Source organism: Vigna unguiculata, chromosome 8 (genome assembly GCF_037176805.1).
Source record: "Vigna unguiculata cultivar grain cowpea cultivar isolate G323 ecotype 2 chromosome 8, ASM3717680v1, whole genome shotgun sequence".
Taxonomy (NCBI): Eukaryota; Viridiplantae; Streptophyta; class Magnoliopsida; order Fabales; family Fabaceae; genus Vigna; species Vigna unguiculata.
In genome coordinates, this window is record NC_140799.1 from 41209533 (window position 1) to 41226702 (window position 17170).

At 30.9% G+C, this 17170-nt stretch overlaps 2 protein-coding genes across 2 annotated transcripts; both read left to right on the plus strand.

Moving 5' to 3' along the window:
- The first annotated feature begins 9389 nt into the window (after positions 1-9389).
- Positions 9390-12735, plus strand: LOC114194540 (WEB family protein At5g55860-like). The gene is made up of 3 exons (XM_028084845.2): positions 9390-9649; positions 9894-10118; positions 10731-12735. The coding sequence occupies exons 2-3, from the start codon at positions 9939-9941 to the stop codon at positions 12489-12491; spliced, it is 1941 nt and encodes a 646-aa protein (XP_027940646.1). The 5' UTR covers positions 9390-9649; positions 9894-9938; the 3' UTR covers positions 12492-12735.
- A 1421-nt stretch (positions 12736-14156) lies between these two features.
- On the plus strand, positions 14157-17077 carry LOC114194521 (Sucrase/ferredoxin-like family protein). The gene is made up of 5 exons (XM_028084797.2): positions 14157-14610; positions 14774-14859; positions 14981-15286; positions 15406-15489; positions 16281-17077. Exons 1-5 carry the CDS (start codon positions 14236-14238, stop codon positions 16732-16734), a joined length of 1305 nt encoding a protein of 434 aa, XP_027940598.1. The 5' UTR covers positions 14157-14235; the 3' UTR covers positions 16735-17077.
- The last annotated feature ends 93 nt before the right edge of the window (positions 17078-17170 follow it).

Here is a 17170-nt window from a genome sequence, read left to right on the forward strand (position 1 = left end):
TGAAAATTTGAATTAATCTCTCATAAAAACCTTTAGTTCAATTTGGTTTTCCAACCTTATAGATATGTGTAGTTACTCTTATAAACAAATTTTGTTAAATTTAAGTAAATATATGTTTAACCAAAAAATATATAATAAAAGCATTAATTTATTATTCTTGTACAATTTAGAGTATAAAGATAATTTAAACACAAATTTTTTCCTTAATTTCTTTATTTGCATGTTAAAGAGTTTTAAAGTTAACCATGCTTCAAAAGTATTTATTAAAATTAACTATGTTAATAAATTTGAGGTAGGATAAAAATTATAAAGTATCACTCTTCTTATATATCTTTTTTAATTTTATAAAGAAATAATGTCAATTCATTATACAGAGTGAGAGTATTTGTTTTTAGCTGCAAAAAGATAGGTGTTGGCCTCCAAATAAAAAGTTATCTTCTTCTTCGTCACAAAGGAACAGTTTCAAACGTTTAGGTTTCTTCCTTATCTTTTTCTTTGTCTTTATGTGCAGACAAACATGGTGTTTTAATAGGATATATACTTTAATTCCTAATGCTAAATTTTTTAACTTTTTTTTAGAAACAAACGAAAACATCATCCATGTAACTAAATCAAATCAATAACTGCCCAATAAGGTTAAGACCCTCACTGTTGCATTAATGTTTTTATTGGTTATCAATGTAATGTTTGACAATGACAACCAAAAAAAATTATGTTAAATTGTATTACAATGTTAAAGAAATTAATCATAAAAGAATGACTTAAGGTAACATTACACGCCATTAAACATATATTTTTGAGAATTTTATGTGATTCAAATGAATTTATGAGTCAACCTCTTAGATTTCATTGTTTGTCATAGAATAAACCCGGTTTTGTTTGAACTAAAAGAGTGAAAAAGAAAAGTTATAAAGAAGGCGATGTTGTTTAGATTAAGGAAAAATAAGGGAAAAGCTTTTGGTAAATATGGTTGTTTTTTTTTATGTATTTAAAAGTAATTTTGTAAAATATTTCATATAAAAGTAATTTTTAGAACATAAATTAGAGTTCAAAACAAATATTTTAATTTGGGTCACGGACACGTATTAATATTTTATATTTTAGGATATTTCACTGATACTTATCAATGAAGCATATAATCTATAAAGTAGTAATACTTTTATGATGACAATAATCTATAATTTTTTATGTTAATCATTATTTATTACATATGATTTTAATTTAGATTCACACAAAAATAATCATATATTTATCATGTTTTTAAGAATTATTTTACACTTTTCAATATACATATGTTATGTATTGTATCTTATTATTTTTAAAATAAATGTTTTGACATATCAAATACATGTCATATCTGATACACATATTATATTCGTTCAAATAATTTTGAAATTAAAATAAAATATTATGTCAAATCTTAATGAATAACAAAATTATGTTTCAAAATAGTAGTATATTAAAATAAATTACTTAAAAAATAGAGAAGGCAAATTATTTTTTTTATTATACTTATGATTTTATTTTATTTTATTTTTTATTATATTCTATTACATTATATTAGCATATATTAAAAAAATAGTAATATTTTTTTTGTTTTATTGATTATTTTAATGTTTTTATTTTAATTATCTATAACTATATATAAAGAGGATTCCCTCTTTTGTGTCCACATCTCATAATTCCAATTTTATCCTTTACAATGTAATTATTTATTAAATTTTTTAAAATTAATGGTTACTTTTACAAGTTTTTATAAAACTATTTATTTATCTTCTTATTTTTTCTCCTATTTATCAACAATTATTTTCTCATATTTTCTCTATACATTTCACTTTATTTTTGACAAATATAATTCTATTTATTTTTATTAATTTAATAATATTACAATATCATTCATTAGTAATATAATAGTATATATATTAAAAAATCATACACACATATCGCGCCTGTATTTACACTAGTTACTCTTATAATATAAAAGGTAAACTAATAAATTTTATTGTATTTTATTGTATTTTATTTATTATAACATAGAGATAGTTAAAACTTAAAAAATTGGTACATAAATAACAAACGTAATCGATTATAATCGTGTTGAAAGTATAATTTAATTATGTGGATGTTTTTTTTCACAAATCATCGTTCCCAGGAGGAAAGTTTCATTCTTAAAATTCTTTTTGTTTTTCATGGATAGTGTTTGGATTTTCCAACTTTCTACTCTTTTTACATCCACATGAATAATATTTTGATAGATATAAACATATTATTAAGAATTAAAAATCGGTGATAATCTTCTTCAAGTCTCTTTTTCAAAATTGTATTAGATTTATGTGTACTTTTAGAAGTTCTTTTTTTTTTGTTTGATTTTCTAAGTGGTTTTATGTAAACTTTGGTTTTCTCAAGGAGAAATATTTCCTCTACTCAAAATTTTATTAAATAATACAAACATTAAGTGTATAATATGAAATTAATTAATTTTATAAGTCAAATTACGTACAAATTATTGGCATTAAGAACATTCTTCTCCGATTAAATATGAAATTGTTTTTTGATCATTTACATTTTATGAAATACAGTGGATATATTACCAAGATGAAATTCTAAATACGATTAAAAAAAATCAATAGCTATGATATAGTATTTGAGTTTTCTTCTTTACTTTATATTTTATTAAATATATACATATAATAATTAAAATAAAATTTGAAATATAATTACAAAAAATAACACTTTTAGGTATGTTAGAAATTTACTTTTAAGTATAATTCAATTTCACAAAACCAATTTATAAAATAAAAATTGCATTCATTTATATATTATGAATTAATCTTAATTTTAGTTGATATGAGACTTTTAATCATATATGATGAAAATATATATATATATATATATATATATATATATATATATATATAAAAGTTATATATAAGTTTTGCATTAACTTATAATGTTCCTTTTTTTTTTTCTATATGTTAGGAATCCAAGTGTGATTCTAAGTCTCATATTGGTTAGAAATGAGAAAGTTGAACACTATATAAGAATAAAGACCTATAAACTCATTGCCTTAAGATTTTTGAGTTGAGAGTGGTGTCAATACCGTGATACCCCTTCTTATAAATTCCCACATTGATGATACCTCTCTCTATAAACCTAACACTATATCTCTCCAAAATTCACACAAAAATCATATTAACTTGACTATTTGTGTTTTGAATAAAACCGTTAACGGTTGCAAGTTCTGAGCTTGGAATCTTCCCCATATAGAGGGGGAATAAAGATAAAATAAAACACCACAGAAAATGACAATTTAACATTTTATTTATTATTTTTCTGTTTGTGATTGCAATATTTTTTTCTTACTACAAAGAGTCTCAGTCACATGTGTTGGAAATTAACCGGTCAAAGTCTATAATCTGGCAGATTCGAACGATTCAAAAACAATGACGAATTAAAAAGAAAAAGGGTTAATTAAAGACAATTTAAATATATTTTTTTGTTTTAATCTTATATGCATTTTAAAAACAAAACACGAGTAACTTTTAAGTAAATTTCAGAAATTAAATAACTTTAACTTAGAAACAAACTAATTATTTTTATAAAAAAATTATTATTAATAAGAAAATGTATGCTGCCGAGGAAAAAAAATTATTAACAGAAGGTTTGCAACATCCTTTCTTTGATCATACGCATGTTTTGTTGATAAGAAAGTGTTTTTCTATGTATCGTGAATGTTTTTATATACGTGACTAATGGGTTGGGAACGTCTTGTTATTTTTTTTTGTTTTAACTTGAGGGGCTTCTCTCTCCACCTCCAATGATTTCTCTTGTACCCCCAAAACTTATCTTAATTCCGTCTTTGTCCATGGTTAAAAAATGAGTTATTATTTTTTACTGCACTGCACCCCAAATACCTCGTGACTCACTGCACTGCACCCCCAAAAGCAGATTCCCTGCTCTGCACCCTGCCCTTGCCCTTGGAATCTTTGACCTAGGTTTTTTTTAATCTGCAGAGGCCTCCATCCTCCACACCTCTTCTCCCTGTTCTATCTCTTCTCCCACACACACAACACAGCACCCACACGTCCTCCCTCTTCTCCCCCTTCTCTCTCTTCTCCCACACACACAACACAGCACCCACCCACGTCCTCCCTCTTGTCCCCGACGCCATCTTTTTCTCTTCTCCACACACCATTCTTGTCCCCAGACAACCACATTTCATCTGTTCCCGCCGCTTTTACATTTTTGACGGTAGTTTCTCCATTTTTGACGGTACGTTTCTCCATTTTTTCACGTATTTTGATTTTAATTGATTTTAGTTGTAGGTTTGAATGTGTACATATTCGCTTTTTTGTGTTAAACCTGCTTCGGAAATAGTTTGGAAGGTGTGTTGTGTTGATGTCTGAGTATTTGAGACATGGTTTATGAGTTTTTTTTTCTTTGTTTTGGGAAACGGATTATGGAATCCGTTTCCCCTATTTTTTTTTTTTTTGTTTTTTACAAAACGGATTGTGGAATCCGTTTGGGATTTCTTTTTTTTTTCAGGAAACGGATTGTGTAATCTGTTTCCTTTTATTTTTTTTTAAAAGCGGATTGTGAAATTTGTTTTTTTTTTTTGGAAACGGATTGTGTAATCCGTTTCCTATTTTTTTTTTTTTAAAAACGGATTGTGAAATCCGTTTGGTGTTTTTTTTCTTTTTTTTTTGGAAACGGATTGTGTAATCTGTTTCCTATTTTTTTTTTTTAAAACGGATTGTGAAATCCGTTTGGTGTTTTTTATTTTTAATTTTTTTAGAAACGGATTGTGTAATCCATTTGTTATTTTTTTTTATTTTTTTTTTAAAAACGGATTGTGAAATCCGTTTGGTTTTTTTTTTTGAAACGAATTATGTAATCCGTTTCCTTTTATTTTTTTTTTCACTTTGAGCTTATATGTTTCAATTATGGTGTGTGTAACCATGTCCACCAGTGGCATTGTTCTGGTAGGGTGGAAAAGGCCAGTCTTGATATGGTCTTGACTCTTGAGTCAATTCGTTTTCTAACCAAGTTGATTAAGAGTCAAATTGGATAAACTTAAAATGCCTATAGAAGAAGAAAATAAATTTAGTTAAGGAGGTAAAATGAATCAAACTTTTCTCGTAAGTTAAAATTGCAGTAATACATCTCTACTTTTTTAGAAGCCTCCTCATTTAGTTTCTTCATTAGTTGGGATACATCAATTGATTTTTACTAAAAAGAGAAGTTTGATTCATTTTACATTCCTGATACTTTCTTTTTATTTCTTTCTTTTAAGTGTTTGTTGAGAATATTATCCAAATGAGCTTTTTATGTAAGTTGCATGCCACGTCCGACTTTTAGAAGCTGAATGAATTATGCCTTCTGCAGGTATTGAATCAGTGTACCAGTGGGAGGGAAAGGTATAGCTTCAATATCTCCATTGACATTGAATGCAGTTTGATGAGTACTAATTTTTTTAATCGGTGTTTGAATACTAAATTACTTACAGTAACAGAAACTTGTTTAAAATGTTTTCATCTTAACATTAGAAGTTTTTATTTTCTAGCATGCATTAAAGCTCACCTGAACTTGTTTAAAAAATTTTATTTGAAGGTATTGTTGTAAATTGATTATTCTAGAGTTGTCTTGCAATCTCTAAAGCATGCACTTTGACCCAGACGTGATCACTTCACTATGGTTAATGTGTAAAATATAGGACACTGTTGCTGCATACACAAGCAGAAAGGGGGTTGAGAGGGAGAGAAACCCAAATGAAATGAAATATGAGTTGTAAAAGAAGATATTAAACGATAATATTTGTATATTCAACTTTTTCCTGTGATAATGAGTCTCACAAAATGTTAAGAGACGTTCTTTTGCAATGAATCTCACAATACTTAGTCTTTTTAACAAAATATCACAAAGAAAAGTGAAATTATTCTAAGAAACGTATACACCTTCTAAACTGACTTGCTAAGTTTTACATGTTTTTCTATGATAACAAACCTCTCAAAAATAATAGAGGCGCTACTTTCAATATTTTATATTATATTTCAGGATGACTTTTGTAGAAGTAAAACTTCAATATTAATGGTAACATGTCTCCATTCATATTAATGTGTTGACTCAAGTTTTTGAGTTGCATGGAGATGTCAGTTCAAGTGTGAAAGAGTTGGCACTTTTTTTAATTAGATATTCATGGTTTGTTCTGTTGGGTGGGGAAGAGAATGGAGAGGAAATGAAACACAGATAATGATTTTCTTTCTTCTATCTGGTTGACAAGAAAGTAGAAAGAAAAGGAGAATAAATTTTTTTTTTAGGAAACGGATTACAGAATCCGTTTCACAGTGTATGAAACGGATTCTGTACTCCGTTTCCAGTAAATTATGATTTTTTTGGTCAAATGGATTTTCTAGTTTATGAAAGGGAAAACACAAGCAAACAGAAACTCCTAACAAGCTGGGAAGATGGTAAGAAGGCTAACCTGGAACGCACAACCAACTTCTTTCAAAGAACCACTGATACAACCTTCAATAACACAATGCAATGCAAAAGTAAAGATATGAAGAAAATAAACACCATTTCTTAAAAAAAAAGTGATATAAACCAGAGGGACCACTACCACAAGGAACGAATGGACCACGAAATGAATGAAGGACAGAAAAGGACCACGGAGAAGAGAATGAGAGCAACTGGAATGAAGAACGAACGCGAAAAAAGAAAAATACTAAGAGAGTCAACTTTTGGGGGTGCAGGAGGTTGGTGACCCAGTAAATAAAATTTACTGCGTCCCAACGAATTTCACCCACTCTTATAAACGAGGGTATAACAGTCTTTTTTGGGAGTACAGAAAAAGTCTTGGAAGTGCAGGGAGAATGCGCCTAACTTGATCCATAATAATACTTTTGGGCTTTGAGTGGTGTTAGTGAGCCCATATGTACCTCGCAAGACTGGCCCATTAACATATAACAAGTGTAATTATAAAATCTCACCTTAATAAGAATGAATAATAAAAGGTTGGAAAGTCAAAGACTTTAATAAAAATCTCAATTAAGACTTTTAGGTTCAAGTTTGTACGTAGTCTCAAAAAGTCAAAGAAGATATTATTAAATATTTCTAAAATATTTAAAGATAATAGCTTATGATATTATTATCAGATTTTATTATATTTTTAGGATGTTATGATATAATCAATTATTATATCTAATATCTTTAATATATTAAAATATAATATTCTTTTTTAACATATCTAAACTATTAATAATATAATAATTAATCATTTAATATTTTCAACCTTTAGTATTTGATTATCTTTAAGTAACAACATATATTTACTCATAAAATATTATAATATAATAATTAATCATCTGATATTTTCAACATTTAATATTTAATTATCTTTGAGTAAAAAAATATATTTATTCATAACGTAAAAAGTTTATTATAAATACAACATTGTATCACATAATGAATATAACTATGAGACTCTAATATAGATTGTTAATCGTTTCTCTTCAAAATTTGGAGTTCTCTCACCAAAGATAACAACTTTAATTCTCGAGAGTTTCGTATTCCACATCATATACCTCTCGACAAATTCTGGTAAGATTAAATGTAATGCTAAATTTATTTATAAGATTGATTCATGATTTGTTAGGTATATTTGTCTTATGTTTATTTGATTTCTTAGTGTTATAATTTTCTCTTGTTAAATTATGAAGATTTTGTATTGTTGTTTATCACGTCCTGCTTTTCAAAAAATTTAAACTTTTTTTCCTTAAATGATAGTGTTTCAGAGAATAAAATATATTTTGATTAAGAAATTAGTGGTTGAGATTTACAATAAAATCAAATGTTTAAAAGTTAATCACAATTTCAATTATTATTTTTAACTAATAATTATTAAATTTCATCTTCTTAAATATACTCTTTGAAAGAATTGAATCTTATGGAAAGTATTAGTTTCTTATTATAAACCATATTTAATAGTGTTTTTTTATTTATTTAAAAAGTAATAAAAAAAAACTGTTGAGCTATTTTTCCCAAAGTAAAAGACGCTCCATGGTAATATATGTTTCATAATAAGTATATTTCATTGATTTTTATAATTAAAAATGATAGCAAAAATTTAAATAATTTCATTTTTTTTAATCAAACTGTGAATGATTAAAAAAAATTGAAAAAGTTTCTCATACGTGCACTTTAAACTGGTTTCTATTTCTAGTATTTGATTTCATGTTCATACCAACTTTCTATATTCTATATGAGTAGTTCAATAACAAAAGATGTAAAAGATAGAAACCTAATAGGTTACATAAAAGGGTTTGAAAGCTTAAGTATTAACTATTATTAAGTACTAATAAACCTTTAAATAAATACACAATAGTTCCTCAATCCATTTATAGGTCAAGTTCAATTATCCATTCACACAATAGAAAGCAATGTTTTCTCTCTGATTTTGTTTTTGCCCCTAATAGATTTAATTAACCAATCAACTTGTGGAAAAGTTGATTTTATTTCTTATAAAAAGTACTAATTGTAAAATAAAAATAATAATTTGTTATCCATCGAAAATAATTAGATTTTTAATGGACAGAAGTTCTTTTCAAAATCTGATTTTTAGTTTATTCACAAATTAATGTCACCTTATAAAAGATTTTTTTTTCTCCCTTATCTGCTGTTAAATTTCTCCTCAATATAGCCCTGATATAATCTCAAAATGCTTTTTTTCTTGGGTAGTAAAATAAATTTTAACATCCTTTTTATCTGCTAATATAATTAGAAGATAAAATAATAAAAAAATTATATGATTCTTGATGAAGATGTGTGGCAACCAAAGCATCATGCATGAGTGTCCAAATAATTGCTGACAGAGATGTTTGGGACAACATTGTAAGATAAAGTTTGTCTTTTTCCTTTCTCTCTGATCTGCATCACCACCTCCACCTTATTTTCAAAACAAGATTTAAGTGCACCCTTGATTCCTGAAACACTTCAATGGTAAAAATCTTGGTATACAGTGAAAAGATTATCATATTCAGTTCCAAGAAATTAAAATATCATTTTCAATCTAAATTCTCAGTGATATGAGTTTTTAACTCAAACAATGACATAATAAATTTGTGAACTTTTTCCATCATGTATACTGCAAATCATACTCATTTATACGCAAAGTTTATAGAGAGAGAGACAACATAGTAAAGTAAAATAAATTAAAAAAATTTACTTTGTTAGCAGTGTGACAGAGGGTTTTGTTCTTGGAGGGTGTTGACGTGGCCAACTATCTTTACTTCAACTTTTGTTCTGACAGAATTTTACGTAACGCTCCTCACAAGTCACGATACTGCTGAGATCACATCACAGACACTGTGTGTGTTACAGGATGATCGTATACAAAACCATTTTAAAGGAATCTTGAATAGTAACGATTGCACAGGATTATTTCCCCTTTCAACTTTCTGTACCTGACATGCTGATGCAAAATTTGTCTTTAAACATACCAGACATTTTGCATTTTCACTTCCACCGAGTCTATCTCTCTCTTTCCCTCTTCACAAGTATGTGAAGATTCTTCGCCACTATTTTGCTCTGCAATTCAATGCCACAGGTTCTCTACTGTCTGTGAAATTTTCCAAGAAGCACCCTTTCCAAGGTTTTTTCTTTTCTGATATTTGTCGGTGATTTTTCTCTCGATTCATTCAAAGATGAAATCTTTGATGCGGTTTTTTCATGGGTTTTTGTTAAAATGGCTGAATAGGATACTGGGTGGTTGTTTTTGGGTGGATTCCTGCAGAGATCTTTGAAATGTGGGAGTTGGATTGTTTTTGAGTTTGATGTTTGCAATGTGTTGTTTTTCTTTCAGTTTCTTTTCTGTAACATCGTTTTTTTCCTACCAGGTTGTCTTCAAAGCCTATTATTATTACAGTGAATATTATTTAAACATGGTGGCCAAAATCAGGCAAAGTTCTGATAACTCTCCGAATCCTAAAAAACCAGTGGTTGGGGAGATTGACACCAGTCCACCTTTTCAATCTGTTAAAGATGCGGTTTCTCTGTTTGGTGAAGGTGCTTTGTCTGGTGAAAAACCTGTCATTAAGAAGGCAAAACCTTATTTTGCTCAGGTAACTATGTTTTTTTTTTTTCTCTATTTTTGTATTTCTGGGTGGTACAAACTATGAATACCATCTTGTTACTGTTAAACTATATCTGAAGTTGAACATCTAAAAGGTACTATGGAGGAACAGCTATAGTGTAAAATTCATTCCTAGAATTAATTGTAGAGAGTATGAATCTAAATTTGTGTCTCGACCTTGTGTTCTGATGGAAGAAGTTTGATCAGGGTGGAATTTGAAAAACATTTGGAGACACTCATTCTTATTAGATCAAATTCTTTTATATCATTAGATCTTTCACAATTCGTTCTACACAATTCAGTAGCTGATGGCATGTCCTTGTTAACATGTGTCATGTTTATCAATGACATGCTCTCATTTACCACACAAGTGAAAATTGTTTTAATTTTTTAGACTGAAGCTTAAGAGGATTTCTATGATTTTGGATAAGTTGCATTCAAAGTAGATAATCAAGCTTTGAAAAATCTATGCACGGTTGTTCAAATTGGACAAGCTGTTTTCATCACCAAACTAATTTACCTTGTCATTATTTAATTTTCCAACTTTGAAAGCCTGTCTAATACTGCATATTAAAACTTACAAGATTTGCTATTTTATTAGAGTATTTGGGCAAAGGAATCACAACTTCACCTAGCCCGGAAAGAGCTGCAAAAGTTACAGGAACAGTTAAAGAATGCAGAAACTACCAAGGCTCAAGTCCTGGTGGAGCTTGAAAAGGCCAAAAGAGTGGTTGAGGATCTCTCACAAAAGCTTGAAGTTCTCATCAAATCAAGAGAATCAGCAATACAATCAACAGATGTTTCCAAAAGTCGAGCAGAACAGCTTAAAGAAGAAAAGTGTGGTGATCTTGAAGGAACCAATGGTACTTGGAAAGAAGAGTTAGAAACTGCAGTTAAAAGTTATGCCTCAGTCGTTACAGAACTTGATGTTGCAAAGCAAGAACTGAGTAAAATTCGGCAGGGGTATGATTTATCCTTAGAGGCAAGAGTTTCTGCTTTCAATCAAGCAGCAGAAGCGGAAGATGCAATGAAGGCCAACACCAAGAGAGCATCGGAACTATCTAAAGAAATTTTGGCTGTAATGGAATCAATTGATCAAGTTAATGCTCAATCTGTCCAAGCACATTTGCTGCAAGAAGAGACACCAACCGAGCAAAATGTTCTGAGACAATCATATGAAGCTGCCCTTAAAGAATCCAAAAGGAAATTGCTTGATTTAAAGAAGGAATTTAATCCAGGGCTTACCAAAAATGTAGAATTGAAGCTGACTGATACAATGAATGAGATAAGTGTTCTGCAAGAACAGTTGGAAAATAGAAAGAAATCAGACTTGGATTCTTTGAGGAGTGTCACTCTGGATCTTGATGATGCTAAGGAAACACTGCAGAAAGTAGCAGGACAGGAAGACTCCCTCAGAACCATGGTGGAAGCTCTTAGGATTGATCTGGAAAATGTAAAAGGAGAACACACTGCATTGAAAGAGAAAGAATTCAAAACTGTTTCAGTTGTTGAGAATCTGCGGGTAGAGCTCCAGAAAAGTGAGTCTGAACTTAAGGCCTACTTGGCAGAAGAATCTAAAGCTAGAGGTGCATCAGAGGAAATGATCTTCACATTGAACCAGTTGTTGACTGAAACTGAAAATGCAAGGAGGGAAACACAAGATATGAAGAATGAGGCTGCAGAATTGAAGATGGAGGCTGTAGTCACTAAACTTGTTTTAGAAGATGCTGAAATAAAGCTCAAAGCAGCATTGGAAGAAGTAGAAGTAGCAAAAACAGCTGAGGCAAATGCTCTTGAACAGATCAGGGTTTTATCTGTGAGGACCAGTGATTCTAGTTCATCAACTTCTGAATCTGGTGCAAGAATCACAATCTCAAGGGAGGAGTTTGAGTCCTTGGTTCATAAGGCTGAGGGGTCTGATAAAGTAGCAGATATCAAAGTGGATGCTGCCAAAGCACAGGTGGAAGCTACAAAGGCGAGTGAAAGTGAAGTTCTAAAAAGGTTAGAAGAAACTCAAAAGGAAATTGAAGATATGAAGATTGAAACACAGGAAGTGTTGAAAAGGGCTGAGATGGCTGAAGCAGCAAAGAGAGCAGTGCAGAATGAGCTCAGAAAATGGCGTGAAAGAGAGCAGAAGAAAGTAGCAGAAGCTGCTTCTAAATTATTGGCTGAAACACAGAAGACACCAGAATTATCTCCTCAACAACACTATAGGATTCAAAAGCAGAATCCAGTGCCAAAGGTGGAGATGAGAAAGTTAGAGAAAGGGAAGGTTTCAGTTTCAAAGAAAGTTCTGTTGCCTAACATGAGTGGCATATTTCACAGGAAAAAGAGCCATGTTGAAGGAGGATCTTCTTCTTAGCTTCTGAAATTTGTGAGAAACATAATGGTTTGTGTGAAAGTTGAGATTGATGCGATCAGATTTTTGTGAAGATGGTGTGAGGGAAAAGAATTTCGAAGTGTCAATAGTTTGGTCATAAGTATTTGATTAATGTAACTTGCCTAGTAAATTATTGTATATTGCTACCTAATGTCTGAGTAGTATGATGAACACTGTTCTATTCTATGGCAAGCATTATAGTGATTATAATAACTATTAAAAAACTGTATCTTCGTCTATCTTTGCATTCTTCTTGTCATTATTTGATGCATTATGTAATTATGTAATGCCAATAATGCATTGCTTATGTATCCAAAAATGAAATAAAACACTTTTTTTGTTAACAAAATTATCATACTTCTTACCTTTTTAATGGAACTATAAAAGACATCTAAAAGGAAACACAGAAACTTACATGTTTAGGAAACATATCAAATGATGAATAATATATGTACTGTAAGAAATCGTATTCATTAAAAGAGAGATACAGAAACAAAAATAAAGATTTGACCTAATTAACCATATACTTCCTCATATTCCTATTTTTATTACTCTTTCAAAAATTCACTTTTTTGTAACAAATTAATTGAAAATATTAAAACAAACAATAATTTATATAAAGTTTTATATATATTTAAAATTAAAATAGTTGAGTCATATGTTGATATTTTTCGGTAGTTATAATCTACTATTAGATTAAATATGTTTTTATTTTTTAAATTTAGATGTAAAGGTGTAACAGAATCAAATTATATATTTTTGTTTACAAATTTAAAAATTAATGAATATAATTCTTTTAATCTTTTACATCTTTAACAACATTTTAAATTAATATTTAAATTATATGTTGTTAAATTTTGTAAATAACTTAAATGTTAATCTAATATACTATTTAACTTATTTAACTCATGAAAAAAGAAATAATACACTTGGACTGAACTGTATCTATTTATTTTTTAAATTTAATAATGATAAAAATGTATTTAACCTTTTATCTTAAATACTTAATATTATTTTTTAAAAATGTATCAAGTAATTAAAAATATTTTAAGAAAAATATATAATTGAATTATAAACAAATCTAGAAAACAGAAACAACACTTTTTTTAAAACATTCCAAGTGTAAAGCGTGTTAATAGTGTGAAGGAAGCCGTCAATTTGAAAATTATTTATTGTTGTAATTAATATAAAATACTTTTAACATAATAATTAATTCAATTAATTATTGTTGAAATTTTGAAAATCATGTCATTAATTACCAAATTTATCAGTGCTATTAATAAATTCAAATATATTATTTATCAATAAAAGTACTTATTTATAGTATATAAACAAGATTTAATATTTCATAAAAATCATTAAATATGTCGTTAATTTATTCCTAACTATATATAAAAAAATGCACTCTGTATCTTTATATTTAAAAAAAAAATGATGGTTTGAATAAGTTATGGTAGCCAGGTATTGAAAAGGTAAATGATTTGAAAAAATAGGAAATAATAAACTAGAACCTCTGAATAACACGTGTCAGCTGATCAAACCCGATTCCACCAATAAATCCTACTTTCGACCGCACAGGAACGCAGCCTCGTCTCACATCATCATCAAACCTCGAACAAATAGAAAAGCACAGCACAGATACTCACTCAAACACACACAACACAACGTTGTTAGAGAGAGAGAGAGAGAGAGAGAGAGAGAGGGAGAGAGATTGTGTTGTATATCTATGGCGAGTAACAGAGAGAGAGAAGAGTCTCTGACATTCACAATCCCTTCTTCCTCTTCCCATTCTTCCCCTATCACCGTTTCCGACCAACTAGACAGCTACCTCGCCGACCCCAGAAGCGCTTCCGGAAGCTTCCAGAACGATGGTCTTCTCTCCTCCGCCGACGCCGCTGCCGATCCCGATTTTGGATTCTCCCGCCCCGATTTCCGCCAGAGCCCCCTCGCCGGTACCGTCGAGTTCTACCAACGCCATGTCTTCTTATGTTATAAGAACCCTCGCGTTTGGCCACCGCGCATAGAAGCCGCAGAGTTCGATCGCTTGCCAAGGTTGCTTCACGCCGCTGTTGTCGCAAGGAAGCCTCACATGAAAAAGGAGGTACTGTCTTCTCTCGCTCCCCTTTTGATTTTTGTCTCTATGATGTTCAAGGTATCACTAATAGACGTGTGATCTTCAACAATTGTTACGCCACGTTTTTCGACTTTGCATTTGTTAAGTGCTAATTACATTGTGCTGGACTTATGAATTGTCTCTTTTCTAGACTCGGTTAACCATTTGTGAGGGCAATGATGGAACTGAGACATCCAATGGGGATGTGTTGATCTTTCCTGACATGGTCAGATACAGGTATGAGTTATTGATCTTAAAAGTGGTATGCTTTGTTTGTTTTTTTTTTTTTGTTTTCTTTTTGTTATTGTTTTTCCCTTTCTTAGATCATTGTGGACAACAGGTTTTAATGGAATTGCAGGAGGTTAACGCATTTTGATGTTGAAACGTTTGTTGAAGAGGTTCTTGTGAAGGATGGGGAATGGCTTCCTGGAACCCCTGAGGCATTGAGAGGTTCGTTTGTTTTTGTGTGTTCGCATGGATCCCGTGATCGCAGATGTGGGGTTTGTGGACCTGTCTTGGTCAGTAGATTCAGGGAGGAGATAGAGTTGCATGGTCTTCAGGGTAAAGTGTTTGTAAGCCCGTGTTCTCACATTGGGGGAAGTCAGTATGCTGGAAACGTCATTGTTTTTGGACCTAGCATGAATGGAGAAGTCACTGGCCATTGGTAAGGAGAACACCTCCATGGTTATTAAAAAATACTTTTTGTTGCAATTTCTTATTTTACTGTTCTTGTTAGACCTTTGTAGTACCATTGTTAATGTTGTCCTCAATTGAAATCTGTAGGTATGGATATGTTACCCCAGATGAGGTGCCTTTATTGCTTCAACATCATATCATGAAAGGGGAGGTTTTAGATTCATTATGGAGGTAATTGATTTTCTTTACTATTTTGGCTAAAAGTTAGATGAAAAATGTCTTTGGCAGGAAGGAAAAATGTGAGAATGGAAATAGATGAAAAATAGAGTGGATGATTCTCTTCTGTAATCTGTTTCTTCTCTCCCTCCCCCTCCCTATATTTTCACACCACCAATCAGAGTTAGGGGGCAGTGCCTGAGCCTGTAGTGTTTATGTCTTTGTTTTTTCAAAAATGATCTTTTTGCTCCCGATATCTGCAAGCCCTGTTTACCATCAATGATTTTATCACATTCGAATCTTGGAGTAATAAATCCTTCTTGGGTTACGTGTTTTGAAATTGAAATTATGGTATGACGAGAAGTGCCATTTTCATGCCAATGTATGATGGTATGACAGCTTTACTTTCATGCACCTTTAAATGACATCTGTGACCTGCCAGTTCTGTTATTTTTATTTACAAAATAAAATCATAGAGCATGTTTTCAATTCCAAGGACTTCAAAGTTGAGCAGCTACAAAATCAAGTACATACAATGGATCACTCCTAAAGTAATCTTATTTCCTTCTACATCTCCAAACTTTCAGAAACCCTGGTTTCACCCATAGCTTTTCAATTACATCTCTTTTTGCCCCCTTTTCTGTGATGAAAATTTGAAGAGACAGGTGGTGCAGATTCCATCTTTAGAAAATAGTCTGCTATTACATGGTTAAAGATACCAGGCTGATGGCTATGAAAAATTTGGTGCATAGGTCCATGATGCATATGCTGACTTGTGTTTGTTACTTTTTTTATACTGTCATCAGGGGTCAGATGGGTTTCTCAGTAGATGAACAGCTGAGTAAGCAAGAACAAAGGCTTCTGCTGAATGGGTTAAGAAATTTAGACGAAAGCACTGAAGTGTCCAGATCTCAAGAAAATTTTGTGAGCTGCTACCAATCAAATGCTAGCTGCTGTCAATCAAATGCTGGCTGCTGCCAATCAAATGGAGACTCTTCTTTCCATCAGAATCACGTTTTAGTGGAAAATAGATTGGACCCTGATGTCATTGAGGCAGAGGCAAAGCTCTCAGCTGATAATCAGAACAATGAGTCTGTGTTTTCTCGGATGAATAGTGGCAAAGGAGCTTCACGCAAGTTTCCTTCTGTGACAACTTGGCTCGATGGTTGGGAGCAGGAAGATACATACGCAGCTCTTGCTGTTGTATGTGCTGCTGTCTCAGTTGCCATTGCCTACAACTGCTACAGGCAATTGAGATAAAAGGATTCAACTTTTAAGTGGTTCATATAGCTTAAGTTTTGCTATATCTGGATATATTAGCTTCATTGTCTGATGCTAGTGCAGTTCTTCTTTAGAGCAGTCATAGTTACTAAACATGTAGGGAAACGAGCAAGAGCTCAATGTTTAATCTGGATGTGTGTGCTTTAGTGCTTGCACTGTATTATTGGCTGGGCCACTTTTAATTGCTAGTTAGCTTATTTTGTACATAAAAAGAAAACCTTAGACTCAGAATATGCAAATTAAATGTGTCAACAGTTTGTTTAGGGAGAATTTGATTTGTGCCCTTTTTTCAATTAAATGAAAAGTTTCGCTGTTCCTTGAACTTGCTAGTTTATCCTAGAGTTTTTATATTTGAACTCTTCAAATTTAGATTCTCGGATTTTGGTTGTTAGGTCTCTGCTGTCTTTTCAAAATA